Genomic DNA, 23312 nt, shown 5'->3' on the forward strand with positions numbered 1-23312 from the left:
GAACATCAAAAGAAATCAGCCAAGACCTCAGAAAGAAAATTGTAGACTACAAATCTGGTTCATCCTTGGGAGCAATTTCCAAACGCCTGAAGGTACCACATCTGTAAAAACAATAGCACGCAAGTATAAACACCATGGGACCACGCAGGCATCATACTGCTCAGAAAGGAGACGAGTTCTGTCTCCTAGAGATGAACGTACTTTGGTGCGAAAAGTGCAAATCAATCCCAGAACAACAGCAAAGGACCATGTGGAGATGCTGGAGGAAACGGGTACAAAAGTATCTATATCCACAGTAAAACGAGACCTATATCGACATAACCTGAAAGGCCGCTCAACCAGGTCTGCTCCAAAATCACCATAAAAAAAGTTCCAACTGCACGTGGGGACTAAGATCGTACTTTTTGGAGAAATGTCCTCTGATCTGATGAAACAGAACTGTTTGGCCATAATGACCATTGTTATGTTTGGAGGAAAAGGGGGGGGGGGGGCTTGCAATCCAAAGAACATCATCCCAACCGTGAAGCACGGGGGTGGCAGCATCATGTTGTGCGGGTGCTTTGCTGCAGGAGGGACTGGTGCACTTCACAAATAGATGGCATCATGAGGAAGGGAAAATTATGTGGATATATTGAAGCAACATCTCAAGACATCAGTCAGGAAGTTAAAGCTTGGTCGCAAATGGGTCTTCCAAATGGACAATGACCCCAAGCATACTTCCAAAGTTGTGGCAAAATGGCTTAAGGACAACAAAGTCAAGGTATTGGAATGGCCATCACAAAGCCCTGACTTCAATCCTATAGAATATTTGTGAGCAGAACTGAAGAAGCGTGTGCGAGCAAGGAGGCCTACAAACCTGACTGTTACACCAGCTCTGTCAGGAGGAATGGGCCAAAAATTCATCCAGCTTATTGTGGGAAGCTTGTGGAAGGCTACCTGACACGTTTGACCCAAGTTAAACAATTTAAAGGCAATGCTACCAAATACTAATTGAGTGTATGTAAACTTCTGACCCGCTGGGAATGTGATGAAAGAAATAAAAGCTTAAATAAATCATCCTCTCTACTATTATTCTGACATTTCACAGTCTTAAAATAAAGTGGTGATCCTAACTAACCTAAGACAGGGAATTTTTACTAGGATTAAATGTCAGCAATTGTGAAAACTGAGTTTACATTTATTTGACTAAGGTGTACGTAAACTTCCGACTTCAACTGTACCACCCCTACCTTGTCACAACACAACTGATTTGGCTCAAACGCATTAAGAAGGAAAAAATTTGACAAATTTAACTTTTACCAAGACACACCTGTTAATTGAAATGCATTCCAGGTGACTACTTCATGAAGCTGGTTGAGAGAATGCCAAGAGTGTGCAAAGCTGTCATCAAGGCAAAGGGTGGCTACTTTGAAGAGTTTAAAATATATATTGTATAACACTTTTTTGGTTACTACATGATTTCACTACAGCATACCACCCAGCATCCCGCTGCTGCCTTGCTTCTGAAGCTAAGCATGGTTGGTCCTGGTCGGTCCTTGGATGGGAGACCCAGATGCTGCTGGAAGTAGTGTTGGAGGGCCAGTAGGATGCACCCTTTCCTCTGTTCAAAACAAAATATCCCAATGCCCCAGGGCAGTAATTGGGGACATTGCCCTGTGTAGGGTGCCGTCTTTCAGATGGGACGTTAAATGGGTGTCTTGACTTTGTGGTCTCTAAAGATCCCATGGCACTTATCGAAAGATTAAGGGGTGCTAACCCCGGTGACCTGGCTAAATTCCTAATCTGTCCCTCATACCATCAGTCACCTAATCATCCCCAGCTTACAATTGTCTCATTCGTTCCCCTCCTCTCCCTGTAACTATTCCCCAGGTTGTTGCTGTAAATGACAATGTGTTCCCAGTAAACATACCTGGTAAATATTTTTGGGTTATTTTTTTTATTTATTTCATTGTTTCGATGTCTTCACTATTATTCTACATTGTAGAAAATAGTAAAAATAAAGAAAACCCCTTGATTGAGTCGCTGTGTCAACTTTTGACTGGTACAGTACTGTATGTGGGCAGAGATTCAGATTGTAACTGAATGAATGGTAACAGCTGCGTGGGAGAACTATATCACTAACACCACCACGTGCACGCGCGTATGTCGTGACTGAGGAGCCGCAAGCAGAGCAGTCTCTCTCTGGGCTCGCCTTCTGCTGCTGCCCTCTTTCTCTCATCCCTCGTTCTCTCTTTTTCATCTTTGGCTTTACCCTGTCGATTTCCACCGTCTCATTGGACACCTTAGTGGAGCAGCTCTATCGTTTCTAGCTGACTGTCACGACGAGAGAAAACGAGGGAAGGATGGAGAGACAGAGAAGAAAATGGACGTTCTGACCTGGAAGACAGAAGACGGCACAAGCTTTCTTGAATCAAATCACATCCCCTCTTTTGATAGAATTTTCAAGCTACTTTTTCTTAATCAACCTTTGACAAGCACAGTCAGAATTTATCTGGACAAGCAATGAATAAGACTAACGTCTTCTCCCTGCCTCGACGTAGGTGAAAGGAAAGCCAATACGATCTTGATTTCGTCTATTGCAGACGAGACCTCTTTTTAGAGACCCCCCTGCCTTTCGCTCCATATCGGTGGCCACCGCTATATCAGCGTCCATTCAAGACTTGAACGACGACACCTCTTTATGAAAATGAAATGTTTACAAAGATAATTAATAGCAAGTCTAAATGATAATGCTGGACACCAACCACTTCCTGTCCTTTGAGCCCGCCCCCTTGGACTATGTTCCAATGGGGGAAGAGCTGGACAAGCAGGACTTGAGGATGGATTACGGGAGACATACTTATCACAGCCTAAAAAAAGGTGGGTGGGGTTAGACGACTAAAAGAAGGTGGGTGGGTGGGGTTAGACGACTAAAAGAAGGTGGGTGGGTGGGGTTAGACGACTAAAAGAAGGTGGGTGGGTGGGGTTAGACGACTAAAGAAGGTGGGTGGGTGGGGTTAGACGACTAAAAGAAGGTGGGTGGGTGGGGTTAGACGACTAAAAGAAGGTGGGTGGGTGGGGTTAGACGACTAAAAGAAGGTGGGTGGGTGGGGTTAGAAGGCTAAAAGAAGGTGGGTGGGTGGGGTTAGACGACTAAAAGAAGGTGGGTGGGTGGGGTTAGACGACTAAAAGAAGGTGGGTGGGTGGGGTTAGACGACTAAAAGAAGGTGGGTGGGTGGGGTTAGACGACTAAAAGAAGGTGGGTGGGTGGGGTTAGACGACTAAAAGAAGGTGGGTGGGTGGGGTTAGACGACTAAAAGAAGGTGGGTGGGTGGGGTTAGACGACTAAAAGAAGGTGGGTGGGTGGGGTTAGACGACTAAAAGAAGGTGGGTGGGTGGGGTTAGACGACTAAAAGAAGGTGGGTGGGTGGGGTTAGACGACTAAAAGAAGGTGGGTGGGTGGGGTTAGAAGGCTAAAAGAAGGTGGGTGGGGTTAGACGACTAAAAGAAAGTGGGTGGGGTTAGACGACTAAAAGGTGGGTGGGTGGGTGGGGTAAGAAGACTAAGAAGGTGGGTGGGTGGGGTTAGACGACTAAGAAGGTGGGTGGGTGGGGTTAGAAGGCTAAAAGAAGGTGGGTGGGTGGGGTTAGACGACTAAAAGGTGGGTGGGTGGGGTTAGACGACTAAAAGGTGGGTGGGTGGGGTTAGACGACTAAAAGAAGGTGGGTGGGTGGGGTTAGACGACTAAAAGGTGGGTGGGTGGGGTAAGAAGACTAAAAGAAGGTGGGTGGGTGGGGTTAGACGACTAAAAGAAGGTGGGTGGGTGGGGTTAGACGACTAAAAGGTGGGTGGGTGGGGTAAGAAGACTAAAAGAAGGTGGGTGGGTGGGGTTAGACGACTAAAAGGTGGGTGGGTGGGGTAAGAAGACTAAAAGAAGGTGGGTGGGTGGGGTTAGACGACTAAAAGGTGGGTGGGGTAAGACGACTAAAAGAAGGTGGGTGGGTGGGGTTAGAAGACACTCAGTGGAGAGGGGAGATGTGATTTGTGTGTTTGTCATTTTAGATGTAGCCTCCCCCTAGATGTTATAATTCCCAAGTTTATTGTCTAGCAAAAGCTTTGGGTTTGGTTCGGTTCTGTATGGTGACCAGACTTCTGTCAAGCTTCATACATCCTCTTCATACATCCTCTTCTTGCTCCTTTCTTATTGATGCGTGCCGTGAACCATAATAAGTCATTGGCTTCGGCCATTCCTTATATAACTCCCTGGTTGTGATGTGTAATGATCAAGCTAATGTCCAAATGGTGAGGTCATTGGATGATTACTGTGCTTTCCAAATAGAACTGTTCCAATGGCCATGCCAAGTGTGTGTGCGCATGTGAGTTTATAAGGGAGACTTCTAGGTGTGTGTGGTGTGTGTGGGAAAGGGGAAGGGATACCTAGTCAGTTGCAGAACTGAATGCATTCAACTGAAATGTGTCTTGTGCATTTAACCCAACCCCTCTGAATCAGAGAGGTGTGGGGGGGGCCTTATTCTGGGAACAGTTGTTACTGGGGCTTAATTGCCTTGCTCAAGGGCAGAACGTCAGATTTGGGGATTTGAACCAGCGACATTTTGGTTACTGGCCCAACGGTCTTAACCGTGTGTGTACACACGCACGCACACAGTAGGTGTGGGCTATGCTGTGCCAGGTCTGGAGGCCCTTTGGGGACAGTGGCAGACATATTTAATTAGACCTAATGACACATGAGCACACTGTTGGCCCTCCTCCCTGTTCTTTTGTCTCTCTTTTTCTCTCTCACACTCTCTGCATTCTCTCATCTTTCTTCTCTCTCAATTCAATTCAAGGGGCTTTATTGGCATGGGAAACATATGTTAACATTGCCAAAACAAGTGAAATAGATAAACATAAGTGAAATGAACAATACAAATTAACTGTAAACATTACACTCACAGAAGTTCCAAAATAATAAAGACATTTCAAATGTCATATTGTCTATATACAGTGTTGTAACGATGTGCAAATAGTTAAAGTACAAAAGGGAAAATAAATATGGGTTGTATTTACAATGGTGTTTGTTCTTAACTGGTTGACTTTTCTTGTGGTAACAGGTCACAAATCTTGCCGCTGTGATGGCACACTGTGGTATTTCACCTAATAGATATGGGAGTTTATCAAACTTGGGTTTGTTTCAAATTCTTTGTCGATCTATGTAATCTGAGGGAAATATGTGTTTCTAATATGGTCATACATTTGGTAGGAGGTTAGGAAGTGCAGCTCAGTTTCCACCTCATTTTGTGGGCAGTGTGCACATAGCCTGTCTTCTCTTGAGAGCCAGGTCTACCAACGGCGACCATTCTCAGTAGCAAGGCTATGCTCACTGAGTCTGTACATAGTCAGAGCTTTCCGTAAGTTTGGGTCAGTCACAGTTGTCAGGTATTCTGCCACTGTACTCTCTGTTTAGGGCCAAATAGCATTCTAGTTTGCTCTCTCTCTGCATTCTCTCTCTATCCTCTCTCTCATCTTTCTTCTGTCTCTCTGCATTCTCTCTTGTCTTTATTCTCTCTTTCAATTCAATTCAAGGGGCTTTATTGTCATAGGAAACATGTTAACATTGCCAAAGCAAGTGAAGTAGATAATAAACAAAAGTAAAATAAACAATAAAAATTAACATTAAATATTACACTCACAAAAGTTGCAAAATAATAGACATTTCAAATATATGTGCAAAGTACAAAAGGGAAAATAAATAAACATAAATATGGGTTGTACTCTGCATTCTCTCTCTCTCAACTTTCGTCTCTTGCGCTCTCTCTTATCTCGCTTTCTCTCTCGCTTTCTCTCATCTTTCTTCTTTCTCTTCTCTCCTTATTCTTCCCTCCTCTCTAACTGTGGATGCCTGGGGCCTGTATTCTAATAAATAGTATTTTTCTCGTCCTACTTCCTCCATGACTACAGCAGATCCAGAGGGATCTTCATGGTGGAACTTAGAACTGTGCCCCTTGATTTCAGATGTCAGTGGTCCAGAAGGAATGACGACATGGATGGAAAGGAGAGGTGTGGAAGAGTATTTAGATTTAGGTCTGGACTGAAGGGACAGGGAAGCAGGACACTCACTTAGCCTGAGTCCTTTCAAGAGATGTGTGACTCAAACTCAAAGTAGTTTAGGTGGTTAGGGGTCAGCAATGGTGGAAAAAGTACCCAATTGTCATACTTGAGTAAAAGTAAAAATATCATAATATAAAATTACTCAGTCACTCAGTAAAATACTACTTGAGTAAAAACTAAACGTTTTTGGTTTTAAATATACTTAAGTATCAAAAGTAAATATAATTACTAAATATACTTAAGTATCAAAAGTATAAATCATTTCAAATTCCCTATATTAAGCAAACCAGATGGCACCGTTTTCTTGTTTTTTACATTTCTAGATAGCCAGAGGCACACTCCATCGCTCAGACATAATTTACAAACGGAGCATTTGTGTTTAGTGAGTCTGCCAGATCAGAGGCAGTAGTCATGACCAGGGATGTTCTTTTGATGAGTGTGAATTGGACCAATTTTCTGTCCTGCTAAGCATTTCAAAATGTAACAAGTACTTTTGGTTGTCAGAGAAAAGGTATGACGTAAAAAGTACATTCTTTTCTTTCAGAATGTAGTACAGTAAAAGTTGTAAAAAAATATTAATAGTAAAGTACAGATACCCCAAAAAACTACTTATGTAGTACTTCAAAGTATTTGTAAGTACTTTACACCACTGGGGGTCAGGTCAGTTGTTCTGACTGGAAGACTGATAAGGACCTGCTTACTTCCCTTAATTGTTGCAAGACTTGCAGTACCAACAATTCTTTCTGCATTCTTCACATTGATGCATTGCATACCAACCACGTTGGCTTGATAATACAGGCTGCTGTGAAGAATGCATAGTAATAGGTCGACCTAAGAATGGCAGTGGTAAAACAGTCTGCTGACAGAATTACTGCCTGCATATATATCTCTCTCTCTTTCGCTCTCTCTTTCGCTCTCTTTATCTCGCTCTCTCTCTCTCTCGCTCCCCCCTCTCATCGCTCTCTTTATCGCTCTCTCTCTCGCTTTCTTATCTCCCTTCTCTCTCTCTTTCACTCTTCATCTTCCCCAATATCTCTTTCGCACTCTCTCGCTCTTTCTCTCTCTCTCTCTCTCTCTCTCTCTCTCTCTCTCTCTCTCTCTCTCTCTCTAGTTCCCCCATCTCTCTGTTTTGCTCTCTCTAGCTCACCCCTCTCATCACTCTCTTATCTCCCTTCTCTCTTTCTTTTGCTCTCTTTCGCATTCTCTATCTCTTTCACTCTTTATCTTCCCCAATATATCTTTTGCACTCTCTCGCTCTCTTTCTCTTTCGCTCTCTTTATCTCGCTCTCTTATCTCCCTATCTCCCCATCTATCTCGCTCTCTTGCTCTCTTTCACACTATCTCTCTCGCTCTTTCGCTATCTCTTTATCTCTCTCTAGCTCCCCATATCTATCTCTTTATCTCTCTCTAGCTCCCCATATCTATCTCTTTATCTCTCTCTAGCTCCCCATATCTATCTCTTTATCTCTCTCTAGCTCCCCATATCTATCTCTTTATCTCTCTCTAGCTCCCCATATCTATCTCTTTATCTCTCTCTAGCTCCCCATATCTATCTCTTTATCTCTCTCTAGCTCCCCATATCTATCTCTTTATCTCTCTCTAGCTCCCCATATCTATCTCTTTATCTCTCTCTAGCTCCCCATATCTATCTCTTTATCTCTCTCTAGCTCCCCATATCTATCTCTTTATCTCTCTCTAGCTCCCCATATCTATCTCTTTATCTCTCTCTAGCTCCCCATATCTATCTCTTTCGCTCTTTATATCCTCTGTCTCTCGCTTTCGCACTCTCTTTCGCTCTCTTTTTATCTCCCCCTCTATCTCTCTCTTGCTCTCTCTCTCTTTCTTTCGTTCTCTGTTTATCTCCCCTCTATCTCTCTTTCGCTCTCTTCCACCCCCCGTCTAGCTCTCTCGCTTCCCCCCCTCTATCTCTCTCAATTCCATTTTTCAATGTAAGGGCTTTATTGGCATGGGAAACATATGTTAACATTACAAAAGCAAGTGAAGTAGATAATACAAAAAGTGAAATAAACAAGAAAAATGTACAGTAAACATTCCAAAAGAATAAAGACATTTCGTGTGTCATTGTCTATTTACGATGTGCAAATAGTTAAAGTACAAAAGGTAAAATAAATAAACATAAATATAGGTTGTATTTACAATGGTGTTTGTTCTTCACTGGTTGCCCTTGTGGAAACAGGTCACAAATCTTGCTTCTGTGATGGAACACTGTGGTATTTCACCCAGTAGATAAAGGAGTTTATCAAAATTGGGTTTGTTTTCAAATTCTTTGTGGATCTGTGTAATCTCTCTCTCCCTTTATCTTACCCTCTATCTCTCTCTTGCGCTCTCTCACAGACACACATACATTCTCTGTGGGTTTTAATAAGTGCACTGCACAATCAACAACTGAGAGTTTAGAAACAGGAAGTTTGTAATAAATGCCACCATACTCCACCCTCCCTTTGCCCTCTGCCACAGCTTTTCTTTAAGAGTGAGGGAGGAAACGAAAGAGAGAGGGAGTGGGTTCTGTCCATTGAGTCCTGCTCTAGCTGTCTACTCCAGTGTTTGTTGACACAAGGATACCCTCTCTGCCGTGCGAATGGATGGTTCAGTGTAGGATGGCAGTCTGGGCCTGAAACTCTAGTTTTGAAGATGTGGTTGTTGTTTCCATGCTGGCAGTTGCTGACTCTCCTCTATCCCTCTCTCTCTGTTGTCATGCAGTCCTCCAGCTCAAACTACAGCAGAGACGCACCCGGGAGGAGCTGGTCAGCCAAGGGATCATGCCACGTAAGTAGTGCCAAAACTCTATTCTTATCTCTAGAGTCTAGACCAGCAAATATAATAGAATGTCACCCTCTGCATTCTTGAACAGCACAGTGTCTGTTCCTGGTCCCCTTGGACTGACAGGCCTGTTCTGTTGTTGTAATTTGCATTGTGTTGTTGTAATTTACATTGTGTTATGTTCTGTGGTGGTGGTGTTGTTATCAAGTGGGCCAGCCAGCTTCCCCTTCTGTGTCCACATCCTGTTATGTGTTCTGTTCAGCAGCTGAAGAGACTGAGGAGACTCAGTGTTCAGCTGTTGATAGGAGGAAGTGCACGGGCTACTTCTTACAGGAGAGAGGCACTGATTGCGTTGCGTCGTGCCTAAGAACAGCCCTTAGCTGTGGTATATTTGCAGTCAGTGCCTCTCTCCTGCATACCACACCCCCCAGGCCATATTGTTTTCGTGTATAACCTGGCCATAAGATGGGCCTCTCTCTCCCCTGTGCTTCCAGTCTTATTACACAACAGCAACGGGCCAGGAGAACTAGGTGTCTCTACGGTGGCCTAGCTCAGACATACAGGACTTGATTCCAGATTAGTCCAGATTACTGAGGGTCAGGTTGTCTTCTTGTGGAGGAGGAGGCATTACCAACCAGCCGTTTAAAAGGGACTTCTTATGACCATGGCCCAAAGCTATAGCAGAACTGCTTTACCGCCAAGGCTCTGTAGAGTTAATAGACCGTAATGTGCTCATGCCATGGATTTACAGTCGCAGTGCAGTTGGCGCTATAAAGCAGACTGAATTAAACAGAAGGCTGGATCCTCCATGAACTATTTGCATGTATTTGTAGGCAAAAGTCGACTTGATTTGATTAGTTACATCACAGGAGTCCCAGTCTGCGACCCTCCTAGTTGACCTCCTAACCTCCGGCTTGACCCCTTCTGTACGCCAGAATTGCGTCCCTCAATAAACACACACTCAGCAGGGCCAGACGTCACTGTTTGACAGTTGAGCTGATTTAAGGCTTCACATTGGGCAAAAGGTGATGATGAAATCTGCAGTGTCCCTCCAACATCCTGTTCAACCATCCTGTGTGTGTGTGTGTGTGTGTGTGTGTGTGTGTGTGTGTGTGTGTGTGTGTGTGTGTGTGTGTGTGTGTGTGTGTTTTCCAACTTCTGAATGATGTGACACACACAGGCATGCTGAAGACCCATACAGTTGAAGAGAGTGATAAGTGTAGAAAGTCCCTCTCTCAGAAAGTCATCCCATCACTCTTCTCTCAGCTCTCACATGTCCTCCTTAAATCTCCTGGCTGTGCTGTAATTCACATCTTTATTGATAGTTCTATGGGTTCTCATGCGTACACCTCTCTTATACTATAGCAAGCCGTTCCTCCTTCACTGTTCTGCTGAAACAGGTCACTCACTAGTCAAGACAAAAACATACTGTTCTGTTTTCTGTTCTTACTGTTTGGTGGATAGAACTCCAGTGACTTTTTCATATAGAGAGTTCTGCTTTGTGCGTGTGTTCCTCAATATCAGCTCTCGCACTGTCTCCACTAGTGATTTACTCTGTACTCATTTGTTTGAGTTTTCATTCACGGTCGTTCCCTCTCCTTTATTGTTTTCTCTCTTTCCCTCACCACAGCACTGAAGAGTCCGGCAGCCTTCCACGAGCAGCGGAGGAATCTGGAGAGAGCTAGGGTAAGTCTTGTAGTCTCTCCAGCACTTTTTCTCTCTTTAGTTCAACAAGTGCAGTCTTTGTTGAAGCGCATCCTCTCCCTCTCTCTCTCTCCATCTCCTGTCCCTCTCTCTCTCTCCATCTCCTGTCCCTCTCTCTCTCCATCTCCTGTCCCTCTCTCTCTCCATCTCCTGTCCCTCTCTCTCTCCATCTCCTGTCCCTCTCTCTCTCCATCTCCTGTCCCTCTCTCTCTCCATCTCCTGTCCCTCTCTCTCTCCATCTCCTGTCCCTCTCTCTCTCTCCATCTCCTGTCCCTCTCTCTCTCCATCTCCTGTCCCTCTCTCTCTCCATCTCCTGTCCCTCTCTCTCCATCTCCTGTCCCTCTCTCTCTCCATCTCCTGTCCCTCTCTCTCTCCATCTCCTGTCCCTCTCTCTCTCCATCTCCTGTCCCTCTCTCTCTCCATCTCCTGTCCCTCTCTCTCTCCATCTCCATCTTCTGTCCTTCTCCCTCTCTCTCTCCATCTCCTGTCCTTCTCCCTCTCTCTCCATCTTCTGTCCTTCTCCCTCTCTCTCTCCATCTTCTGTCCTTCTCCCTCTCCATCTTCTGTCTTTCTCCCTCTCCATCTTCTGTCCTTCTCCCTCTCCATCTTCTGTCCCTCTCTCCATCTTCTGTCCCTCTCTCTCCATCTTCTGTCCCTCTCTCTCCATCTTCTGTCCCTCTCTCTCCATCTTCTGTCTCTTTCTCTCCATCTCCATCTCCTGTCCCTCTCTCTCCATCTCCATCTCCTGTCCCTCTCTCTCTCTCTCATCTCCTGTCCCCCTCTCTCTCTCATCTCCTGTCTCTCTCTCTCTCTCTCTCTCATCTCCTGTCCCTCTCTCTCTCTCTCTCTCATCTCCTGTCCCTCTCTCTCTCTCTCATCTCCTGTCCCTCTCTCTCATCTCCTGTCCCTCTCTCTCTCTCCATCTCCTGTCCCTCTCTCTCTCTCTCTCGATCTCCTGTCCCTCTCTCTCTCTCTCGATCTCCTGTCCCTCTCTCTCTCTCTCGATCTCCTGTCCCTCTCTCTCTCTCCATCTCCTGTCCCTCTCTCTCTCTCTCTCTCCCTCTCTCCATCTCCTGTCTCTCTCTCTCTCTCCCTCTCTCTCTCTCTCTCTCTCTCTCCATCTCCTGTCCCTCTCTCTCAATCTCCTGTCCCTTTCTCCCTCTCCTGACCCTCTCTCTCCATCTCCTGTCCCTCTCTCTCAATCTCCTGTCCCTCTCTCTCAATCTCCTGTCCCTTTCTCCCTCTCCTGACCCTCTCTCTCCATCTCCTGTCCCTTTCTCCCTCTCCTCCCTCTCCTCTCTCGCCTGTCCCTCTCCTGTCTCGCCTGTCCCTTTCTCCTCTCATCCATCTCTCCTCTCCTCTCTTCCAGACTGAGGACTATCTGAAGAGGAAGATCAGGAGTCGTCCTGAGCGCTCAGAGCTGGTCAGGATGCACATACTGGAGGGTGAGTCACAGCGCCCCCTCGCTGATCACCACAGAACTACACCCCCACACACTACTTCTCTAGAGGCAGTGCGCCAAATATACCGCATCTGTTTGTGCTGATCTACACTGAACAAAAATGTAAACGCAACATGTAAAGTGTTGGTCCCATGTTTCATGAGCTGAAATAAAAGATCCCAGAAATGTTCCATACACACACAAACCTTATTTCTCAAATTCTGTGTGTATGGAAAATGTGTTTACATTTCTGTTTGTGAGCGTTTCTCCTTTGCCAAGATAATCCATTCAACTGACAGGTGTGGCATATCAAGAAGCTGATTAAACAGCATGATCATTACACAGGTGCACCTTGTGCTGGGGACAATAAAAAAGGCTATTCTAAAATGTGCAGTTTTGTCACACAACACAATGCCACAAATGTCTCAAGTTTTGAGGGAGTGTGAAATTGGCATATTGTGACTGCAGGAATGTCCACCAGAGCTGTTGCCAGCGAATTTAGTGTTCATTTATCTACCATAAGCTGCCTCCAATGTCGTTTTAGAGAATTTAGCAGTACATCTAACCGGCCTAATACTGTGTCTTTTTGTTCCTCTTCACACAGAGACGTCAGCGGAGCCGTCTCTGCAGGCCAAGCAGCTGCAGCTGAAGAGGGCCAGGCTGGCTGATGACCTCAATGATAAGATCTCCCACAGACCTGGTCCTATAGAGCTCATCCACAAGAACATCCTGCCTGTAGACCTGGACTGTCCTCTGCAGCACTCACTACTGGGTATGGACACACACTGTCCACTGCAACACACACACACACACACAGAATGTCCACTGAAACACTCACTTCTGTTCTAGGTATGTACCCATTGTTATTGTCCAGTGTAACATACATTACAGATCAAGTATACAACACTACTTCTCATTGCAACACTTTACTGGGTACATACACAATATAAGTTCCAGTATGTACACAGCAACACCTTAGTCAACTGGGTAGGAGCGTCCTTCCTGTGCACAGTCCACTGCAACACGTTTACTGGCCAGGTGAATTAGTCCTCTCACTCAGACAAATTTAACCAACCACTCCCAAACTCCCTTATCTTCAATTAATCACTGTTCATGGTTCACGTTCAAATCTTCCTCAAATGTTATCATTGCAATACATACATTTCACAATACTGGACTGGTGTGGGGACATTGTTATTGCTAAATCCTTGTGCTGGAGAGACTGTGACCACTTCCATCATTAGTCATTCTGGTTTGGCCATCGCCTCTTTTTGTATTACCAATTACTATTCCCTCTGTTTGAAATACAGTTGATGTTTGTTGTAGTGAGACTCAACCTCACAACTAATCAACTTGTTGTTGTAGACGATCATTTGTTTGGCGAGAAGAACGGCAAAATAGAAGTTTAATAAATGTCTCTCTCAGATTCTCCAAAGGGTGCAGGAGAATCCTCATTGGACGAGGACAGCAGTGATGCATTTTCTCCGGGTACACTAGCCAATCACGACTCTCCACTGGGTCCACTCTCCCAGCTCTCCCACTCTGACATGCTCACTCAGAACAGGGACATGTCCCCCTCACAGGTAGTAGGTTGAAGTCTTATTTTTGTACAGTACGTATAGCCACATAATGGCGATAGCCACTGGTATTCCTGCAAGTTACATAGACAAGTAATCACAGGAGTTGTCCCATTGTTGACACTTAAACTAATCAATCAGATGTTTTCTCAGTTTCTTACCCAGGTCCCACCACCACCTCCGCTGTTGGTGAATGGCCAAGAATCATTGCCACCTCAGAAGCTGACCAATGGGACAGCGATGCCGGTAGCTTCCCGCCCTGCTACTGGTCAGACCAAGGTGAGAGACATCCCCTGTCGTTTGTCTATCAGAGTATCATGGAATTTAATACTTTGTGTATACAAGCAATCATATCTTACTTACTATTTCTCCATCTCCCACTCTTCCACCACTCCCAGTCGAAGCCCAGTTCGGAGCGGGCCACCCAGAGGCCTAAGAAGGCCAAAGACAACAAGCCCAAGATGAAGAAGCTGAAGTACCACCAGTACATCCCTCCGGACCAGAAGGCTGACCGGGAGCCTCCCCCTCAGCTGGACTCCACCTACACCAAGATCCTCCACCAGCAGCAGCTCTTCCTCCAGCTGCAGATCCTCCACCAGCAGCAGCAGCACTATAACTACCACACCATCCTCCCAGCACCACCCAAGTGAGTGTGTGGGGGGAAGAGGTGTGAGTGTGGGTGTGAAAGAGGTGTAGAGTGTGAAAGGGGTGTGAGTGTGGGTGTGAAAGAGGTGTGGAAGAGGTGTGGGGGGTATGGAAGAGGGGTGTGGGGGGTGTGGAAGAGGTGTGTGGGGGGTGTGGAAGAGGTGTGGGGGGGGTGGAAGAGGTGTGTGGGGTGTGGAAGAGGTGTGTGGGGTGTGGAAGAGGGGTGTGGAAAGGTGTGTGTGTGTGGGGGGGAAGAGGTGTGTGGGGGGGGAAAAGGTGTAGGGTGTGTGGGGGGGAAGAGGTGTGTGTCTCTCCAGAAGTCCCCACAAGAATAGTAAACAAACAAACATTTGACCAACTGGGGACATTTTGTTGGTCCCCACAAGCTCCTAAACCTAATTCTAAACCTAAGCTAGGGTTAAGGTTAGGTTTTTGGCTTAAAGTTAGCGTTAGGGTACGGGTTAAAATAATAGGATTTTGAACTGAATTGTATGGCCCCATAAGGTTAGCTGCATAAGACTGTGTGTGTGGACTGACTCATCTGTTGTTTCTCTCTCCTCAGACCACCTGCAGAGCAACTACCTTCAACCAACCCCACCCCCTCCCTTTTGCACAGTGTTCCCCCGACGACCCCTGCCCCTTCCAATCAGAATGGGTCCAGTCGTCAGAGCCAAACCCCTGTGGGAGGGACCAAACCTTTGACGCTACCAGCCAACCTGGATGACTTCAAAGTGAGTAGATAGGTGGATACATAGAAACAGAAGACACTAACTACTGGGAATGTATTTATTTCAGATCAGTGTAGATAAAGAAAGGGAGATTAGAAGAGAACCACATTAGACTATTGATATGCACTTTTAGACAGAGAGACACAGACGGAGGGAGGGAGAGGGAGAGAGAGAGAGGGAGGGAGGGAGAGGGAGAGAGAGGGGGAGAGAGAGGGAGGGGGAGGGAGAGAGAGGGGGAGAGAGAGGGAGGGAGAGAGAGGGGGAGAGAGAGAGAGGGAGGGAGAGAGAGGGAGACGGAGAGAGACGGAGGAGACGGAGAGAGAGCGAGACGGAGAGAGGGGGAGACGGAGGAGACGGAGAGAGGGGGGGAGGGAGACGGGGAGAGGGAGAGAGAGGGAGACGGAGGAGACGGCGAGAGAGGGAGACGGAGAGAGAGAGGGAGACGGCGAGAGAGGGAGACGGAGAGAGAGAGGGAGACGGCGAGGGAGGGAGACGGCGAGGGAGGGAGACGGCGAGGGAGGGAGACGGCGAGAGAGGGAGACGGCGAGGGAGACGGGGAGAGAGAGGGAGACGGGGAGAGAGAGGGAGACGGGGAGAGAGAGGGAGACGGGGAGAGAGAGGGAGAGAGGGAGAGGGAGACGGAGGGAGAGAGGGGGAGACGGAGGAGACGGAGAGAGGGGGGAGGGAGACGGGGAGAGGGGGGGAGACGGAGAGAGAGGGAGACGGAGGAAACGGAGAGAGAGGGAGATGGAGGAGACGGAGAGAGAGGGAGACGGAGAGGGAGGGAGACGGAGAGAGAGGGAGACGGAGGAAACGGAGAGAGAGGGAGACGGAGGAAACGGAGAGAGAGGGAGACGGAGGAAACGGAGAGAGAGGGAGACGGAGGAAACGGAGAGAGAGGGAGACGGAGGAGACGGAGAGAGAGGGAGACGGAGAGAGAGGGAGACGGAGAGGGAGGGAGACGGAGAGGGAGGGAGACGGAGGAGACGGCGAGAGAGGGAGACGGCGAGGGAGGGAGACGGCGAGAGAGGGAGACGGCGAGAGAGGGAGACGGCGAGAGAGGGAGACGGCGAGAGGGGGGGGAGACGGCGGAGACAGAGAGAGGGGGGGAGACGGAGAGAGGGGGGAGACGGAGGAGACGGAGGAGACGGAGAGAGGGGGGGGAGACGGAGGAGACGGAGAGAGGGGGGGGAGACGGAGAGAGAGGGAGACGGAGGAGACGGAGAGAGAGGGAGACGGAGGAGACGGAGGAGACGGAGAGAGACGGCGAGGGAGGGAGACGGCGAGGGAGGGAGACGGCGAGGGAGGGAGACGCGAGGAGGGAGACGGCGAGAGAGAGGGAGAAGGAGACGGAGAGAGAGGGAGACTGAGGAGACGGCGAGAGAGGGAGACGGCGAGAGAGGGAGACGGCGAGAGGGGGGGGAGACGGCGGAGACGGAGAGAGGGGGGGAGACGGAGGAGACGGAGAGAGGGGGGAGACGGAGAGAGGGGAGGAGACGGAGAGAGGGGGAGGAGACGGAGAGAGGGGGGGAGACGGAGAGGGAGACGGAGAGAGAGGGAGACGGAGGGAGACGGAGACGGAGAGAGAGGGAGACGGAGGAGACGGAGAGAGAGAGAGGGAGACGGAGGAGACGAGAGAGAGAGAGAGGGAGACGGAGAGAGAGGGAGACGGGGAGGGAGGGAGACGGAGAGGGAGACGGGGAGAGAGAGGGAGACGGAGAGAGAGGGAGACGGAGGAGACGGAGGAGACAGAGGGAGACGGAGGGAGACGGAGGGAGACGGAGAGAGAGGGAGACGGAGGGAGACGGAGAGAGAGGGAGACGGAGGAGACGGAGAGAGAGGGAGACGGAGAGAGAGAGAGAGAGAGGGAGACGGAGAGAGAGGGAGACGGAGGAGACGGAGATAGAGGGAGACGGGGAGACGGAGGAGACGGAGAGAGAGAGAGACGGAGGAGACGGAGGGAGACGGGGAGACGGAGGGAGACGAGGGAGACGGAGGAGACGGAGAGAGAGGGAGACGGAGGAGAGAGAGGGAGACGGGGAGACGGAGAGAGACGGAGAGAGAGAGGGAGACGGAGAGAGAGAGGGAGACGGGGAGAGAGAGGGAGACGGGGAGAGAGAGGGAGACGGGGAGAGAGAGGGAGACGGGGAGAGAGAGGGAGACGGGGAGAGAGAGGGAGAGAGGGAGAGGGAGACGGAGGGAGAGAGGGGGAGACGGAGGAGACGGAGAGAGAGGGGGAGGGAGACGGGGAGAGGGGGGAGACGGAGAGAGAGGGAGACGGAGGAAACGGAGAGAGAGGGAGATGGAGGAGACGGAGAGAGAGGGAGACGGAGAGGGAGGGAGACGGAGAGAGAGGGAGACGGAGGAAACGGAGAGAGAGGGAGACGGAGGAAACGGAGAGAGAGGGAGACGGAGGAAACGGAGAGAGAGGGAGACGGAGGAAACGGAGAGAGAGGGAGACGGAGGAGACGGAGAGAGAGGGAGACGGAGAGAGAGGGAGACGGAGAGGGAGGGAGACGGAGAGGGAGGGAGACGGAGGAGACGGCGAGAGAGGGAGACGGCGAGGGAGGGAGACGGCGAGAGAGGGAGACGGCGAGAGAGGGAGACGGCGAGAGAGGGAGACGGCGAGAGAGGGAGACGGCGAGAGGGGGGGAGACGGCGGAGACAGAGAGAGGGGGGGAGACGGAGAGAGGGGGGGAGACGGAGGAGACGGAGGAGACGGAGAGAGGGGGGGAGACGGAGGAGACGGAGAGAGGGGGGGAGACGGAGAGAGAGGGAGACGGAGGAGACGGAGGAGAGAGAGGGAGACGGAGGAGACGGAGGAGACGGAGAGAGACGGCGAGGGAGGGAGACGGAGGAGGGAGACGGCGAGGGAGGGAGACGGCGAGAGAGAGGGAGAAGGAGACGGAGAGAGAGGGAGACTGAGGAGACGGCGAGAGAGGGAGACGGCGAGAGAGGGAGACGGCGAGAGGGGGGGGAGACGGCGGAGACGGAGAGAGGGGGGGGAGACGGAGGAGACGGAGAGAGGGGGGGAGACGGAGGAGACGGAGAGAGGGGAGGAGACGGAGAGAGGGGAGGAGACGGAGAGAGGGGGGGGAGACGGAGAGAGGGGGGAGACGGAGGGAGACGGAGAGAGAGGGAGACGGAGGGAGACGGAGACGGAGAGAGAGGGAGACGGAGGAGACGGAGAGAGAGAGAGGGAGACGGAGGAGACGGAGAGAGAGAGAGGGAGACGGAGAGAGAGGGAGACGGGGAGAGAGGGAGGGAGACGGAGAGGGAGACGGGGAGAGAGAGGGAGACGGAGAGAGAGGGAGACGGAGGAGACGGAGGAGACAGAGGGAGACGGAGGGAGACGGAGGGAGACGGAGAGAGAGGGAGACGGAGGGAGACGGAGAGAGAGGGAGACGGAGGAGACGGAGAGAGAGGGAGACGGAGAGAGAGAGAGAGAGAGGGAGACGGAGAGAGAGGGAGACGGAGGAGACGGAGATAGAGGGAGACGGGGAGACGGAGGAGACGGAGAGAGAGAGAGACGGAGGAGACGGAGGGAGACGGGGAGACGGAGGGAGACGAGGGAGACGGAGGAGACGGAGAGAGAGGGAGACGGAGGAGAGAGAGGGAGACGGGGAGACGGAGAGAGACGGAGAGAGAGAGGGAGACGGAGAGAGAGAGGGAGACGGGGGAGAGAGAGGGAGACGGGGAGAGAGAGGGAGACGGGGAGAGAGAGGGAGACGGGGAGAGACGGAGAGAGAGAGGGAGACGGAGAGAGAGGGAGACGGAGGAGACGGAGAGAGAGGGAGACGGAGAGAGAGGGAGACGGAGGGAGACGGAGGGAGACGGAGGGAGACGGAGAGAGAGGGAGACGGAGGAGACGGAGAGAGAGGGAGACGGAGAGAGAGAGAGGGAGACGGAGGAGACGGAGAGAGAGGGAGACGGAGAGAGAGGGAGACGGGGAGACGGAGGAGACGGAGAGAGAGAGAGACGGAGGAGACGGAGGGAGACGGGGGAGACGGAGGGAGACGAGGGAGACGGAGGAGACGGAGAGAGAGGGAGACGGAGGAGAGAGAGGGAGACGGGGAGACGGAGAGAGACGGAGAGAGAGAGGGAGACGGGGAGAGAGAGAGGGAGACGGGGAGAGAGAGGGAGACGGGGAGAGAGAGGGAGACGGGGGGGAGGGAGACGGGGAGGGAGGGAGACGGGGAGGGAGACGGGGGGAGGGAGGGAGACGGGGAGGGAGACGGGGAGAGAGAGGGAGACGGAGAGAGAGGGAGACGGAGGGAGAGGGAGAGAGAGGGAGACGGAGGGAGAGGGAGACGGAGGGAGACGGAGGGAGACGGAGAGAGAGGGAGACGGAGGAGACGGAGAGAGAGGGAGACGGAGGAGACGGAGAGAGAGGGAGACGGAGGAGACGGAGAGAGAGGGAGACGGAGGAGACGGAGAGAGAGGGAGACGGAGGAGACGGAGAGAGAGGGAGACGGAGGAGACGGAGAGAGAGGGAGACGGGGAGACGGAGGAGACGGAGAGAGAGAGAGACGGAGGAGACGGAGGGAGACGGGGAGACGGAGGGAGACGAGGGAGACGGAGGAGACGGAGAGAGAGGGAGACGGAGGAGAGAGAGGGAGACGGGGAGACGGAGAGAGACGGAGAGAGAGAGGGAGACGGAGAGAGAGAGGGAGACGGGGAGAGAGAGGGAGACGGGGAGAGAGAGGGAGACGGGGAGAGAGAGGGAGACGGGGAGAGACGGAGAGAGAGAGGGAGACGGGGAGAGACGGAGAGAGAGAGGGAGACGGGGAGAGAGAGGGAGACGGGGAGAGAGACGGGGAGAGAGACGGGGAGAGAGAGGGAGAGAGACGGGGAGAGAGGGAGAGAGACGGGGAGAGAGAGGGAGAGAGAGAGGGAAACGGGGGGAGAGAGAGGGAGGGAGAGAGAGAGGGAGACGGGGAGAGAGAGGGAGACGGGGAGAGGGGGAGACGGGAGAGAGAGGGAGACGGGGAGAGAGAGGGAGACGGGGAGAGAGAGGGAGAGAGAGAGGGAGACGGGGAGAGAGAGGGAGACGGAGAGAGAGAGGGAGACGGAGAGAGAGAGAGAGGGAGACGGAGAGAGAGAGGGAGACGGGGAGAGAGAGAGGGAGACGGGGAGGGAGACAGAGAGGGAGGGAGACGGAGAGAGAGAGGGAGACGGGGAGGGAGACGGGGAGAGAGAGGGAGACAGAGAGAGAGAGGGAGACGGAGAGGGAGACGGGGAGAGAGAGGGAGACGGGGAGAGAGAGGGAGACGGGGAGAGAGAGGGAGACGGAGAGGGAGACGGAGACGGGGAGAGAGAGGGAGACTGGGAGAGAGAGGGAGACGGAGACGGGGAGGGAGACGGGGAGAGAGAGGGAGACGGGGAGAGAGAGGGAGACGGGGAGAGAGAGGGAGACGGGGAGGGAGAGAGAGGGAGACGGGGAGGGAGAGAGAGGGAGACGGGGAGAGAGAGGGAGACGGGGAGGGAGAGAGAGGGAGACGGGGAGAGAGAGGGAGACGGAGGAGACGGAGAGAGAGGGATACGGAGGAGAGGGGGAGAGGGGAGACGGGGAGGGAGACTGGGAGGGAGAGGGGGACGGGGAGGGAGACGGGGAGAGAGAGGGAGACGGGGAGAGAGAGAGAGGGGAAGGGAGAGGGAGACGGGGAGAGAGAGGGAGACGGGGGAGACGGAGAGAGAGGGAGACGGAGGAGAGGGGGAGACGGGGAGGGAGACTGGGAGAGAGAGGGAGACGGGGAGGGAGACGGGGAGAGAGAGGGAGACGGGGAGGGAGACGGGGAGAGAGAGGGAGACGGGGAGAGAGAGGGCGACGGGGAGAGAGGGGGAGACGGGGAGGTGGAGAGAGGGAGACGGGGGGAGAGGGAGAGAGGGAGAGGGAGAGAGACGGGGAGGGAGAGAGCGGGAGGGGACGGGGAGAGAGAGCGGGAGGAGACGGGGAGAGAGAGAGACGGGGAGAGAGAGAGACGGGGAGGGTGGGAGAGAGAGACGGGGAGAGAGAGACGGGGAGGGTGGGAGAGAGAGACGGGGAGAGAGAGAGTGACGGGGAGAGAGAGAGCGGGAGGAGACGGGGAGAGAGAGAGCGGGAGGAGACGGGGAGAGAGAGAGCGGGAGGAGACGGGGAGAGAGAGAGCGGGAGGAGACGGGGAGAGAGAGAGCGGGAGGAGACGGGGAGAGAGAGAGCGGGAGGAGACGGGGAGAGAGAGAGCGGGAGGAGACGGGGAGAGAGAGAGCGGGAGGAGACGGGGAGAGAGAGAGCGGGAGGAGACGGGGAGAGAGAGAGCGGGAGGAAACGGGGGAGAGAGAGAGCGGGAGGAGACGGGGGAGAGAGAGCGGGAGGAGACGGGGAGAGAGAGAGCGGGAGGAGACGGGGAGAGAGAGAGCGGGAGGAAACGGGGAGAGAGAGAGCGGGAGGAGACGGGGAGAGAGAGAGCGGGAGGAGACGGGGAGAGAGAGAGCGGGAGGAGACGGGGAGAGAGAGAGCGGGAGGAAACGGGGAGAGAGAGAGCGGGAGGAGACGGGGAGAGAGAGCGGGAGGAGACGGGGAGAGAGAGAGCGGGAGGAGACGGGGAGAGAGAGAGCGGGAGGAGACGGGGAGAGAGAGCGCGGGAGGAGACGGGAGAGAGAGAGAGAGACGGGGAGGGAGAGACGGGGAGAGAGAGACTGGGAGGGAGAGAGCGACGGGGAGAGAGAGACGGGGAGGGTGGGAGAGAGAGAGAGACGGGGAGAAAGAGAGAGACGGGGAGAAAGAGAGAGACGGGGAGAAAGAGAGAGACGGGGAGAAAGAGAGAGAGAGAGAGACGGGGGGAGAGAGAGAGAGAGACGGGGAGAGAGAGAGAGACGGGGGGAGAGAGAGAGAGAGACGGGAAGAGAGAGAGACGGGGGAGAGAGAGAGAGACGGGGAGAGAGAGAGAGACGGGGAGAGAGAGAGAGAGAGACGGGGAGAGAGAGAGAGAGAGACGGGGAGAGAGAGAGAGAGACGGGGAGAGAGAGAGAGAGACGGGGAGAGAGAGAGAGAGACGGGGAGAGAGAGAGAGACGGGGGGAGAGAGAGAGAGACGGGGAGAGAAGGAGAGAGTTAGTGCATCTCTGTCAAGTCTTAGGCCTGTACATGCTTAATGGTAGAATCAGAGGGGACTCTTTAGGTCGGTTTACTTACTGCTCAGCTCTTGGGACAAGTGTAGTCGATTATGCCATCACTGACATTGACCCCTCCTCCATTAGTGCATTCACTGTCAGATCACAGTCAGATCAACGTGTTTCTAAAGAAATTAACCGGCAATACTCAATCAAAAAAACAGCCCAATAAACTCTACAACATAAACCCATCGTACAGATGGGCTCCAAACAGTGCAGAGAGATACATTGAACTCAAATGAAATGATGAACTCTATACAGTTTTTCAATAACTCACAGTACCAAAACAATAAAGATGGTGTCAATTCGGCTACTCAAAACATCAACTAAATATACCAAAAAGCAGCATCGAAAGCAAATTTGTGAAAACCACAGAAACAAAAACCAAAATGTTTCTGACAAATGGTTTGATAATGAATGTAAAACAATTAGAAAACACCTTAGACAAATGTCAAACAAAAAACATAAGCAGCAAAACAACCCAGGGCTACGATATGAATACTTTGAAACTCTGAAACAGTATAAACAAACACTGAAACGCAAGAAATTGAATTATACCAACAAGACACTTGATGAAATTGAAAACGCAATTGACCAATATCAGTTCTGGGACATGTGGAACAATTTAAGCTTATTTTGATAATCTATACAAAAACATCTCACAAAAAGACTTACAACAGAACCAATTAGAAATTAAAGAAAAATTTAACATCCTTGAATCAGTCATTAAAAGCAACCAAAATCCATTATATTACCCAATAACCCAACAAGAACTAAATGAAAAGTTCAAATCTATTAAATCAAAGAAGGCTTGTGGTCTAGACAACATCAGAAATGAAATGCTGAAAAACAGCACACCTGAGTTGCAAAATGCTGTTCAAGAATTCAAACCTTTGCTCAAGAAAAAAATTTAATAAGTAAATGTCAAATTGGCATTCTCCCTAACCATCGCACTACTGACCATATATACACCTTACACACACTAATTAATAAACACGTCCACCAAAAAAATGAGGGCAAAATCTTTGCTTGCTTTATTGACTTTAAAAAAGCATTTTATTCTATTTGGCACGAAGGGCTATTCTACAAAATTCTACAAAGTGGGCTTGGTGGTAAGGTGTATGACTTAATAAAATGTATGTACACAGAAAACAAGTGTGCAATAAAAATCAAAAACCAAAGAACATAATTATTTTCA

At 51.1% G+C, this 23312-nt stretch overlaps 1 protein-coding gene across 6 annotated transcripts in view; it reads left to right on the top strand.

Annotated features, from left to right (window-relative positions):
* Nucleotides 1–23312, top strand: part of LOC106608977 (myocardin-related transcription factor A) — a 72420-nt gene that overhangs the window by 40888 nt on the left and 8220 nt on the right. For 3 of the 6 annotated variants that reach the window (XM_014207289.2, XM_014207279.2, XM_014207300.2), the window contains 8 exons: nucleotides 8809–8874; nucleotides 10499–10554; nucleotides 11942–12017; nucleotides 12618–12785; nucleotides 13439–13599; nucleotides 13744–13869; nucleotides 13989–14236; nucleotides 14798–14966. In XM_014207289.2, the coding sequence (XP_014062764.2) occupies nucleotides 8809–8874; nucleotides 10499–10554; nucleotides 11942–12017; nucleotides 12618–12785; nucleotides 13439–13599; nucleotides 13744–13869; nucleotides 13989–14236; nucleotides 14798–14966 (1070 nt within the window). Of the gene's footprint in view, nucleotides 1–2515; nucleotides 2860–8808; nucleotides 8875–10498; nucleotides 10555–11941; nucleotides 12018–12617; nucleotides 12786–13438; nucleotides 13600–13743; nucleotides 13870–13988; nucleotides 14237–14797; nucleotides 14967–23312 lie in introns of those variants that run through there. The other 3 variants (XM_045723838.1, XM_014207269.2, XM_045723859.1) reach the window with 3 other exon arrangements.

This window comes from Salmo salar, chromosome ssa01, assembly GCF_905237065.1.
Source record: "Salmo salar chromosome ssa01, Ssal_v3.1, whole genome shotgun sequence".
Taxonomy (NCBI): Eukaryota; Metazoa; Chordata; class Actinopteri; order Salmoniformes; family Salmonidae; genus Salmo; species Salmo salar.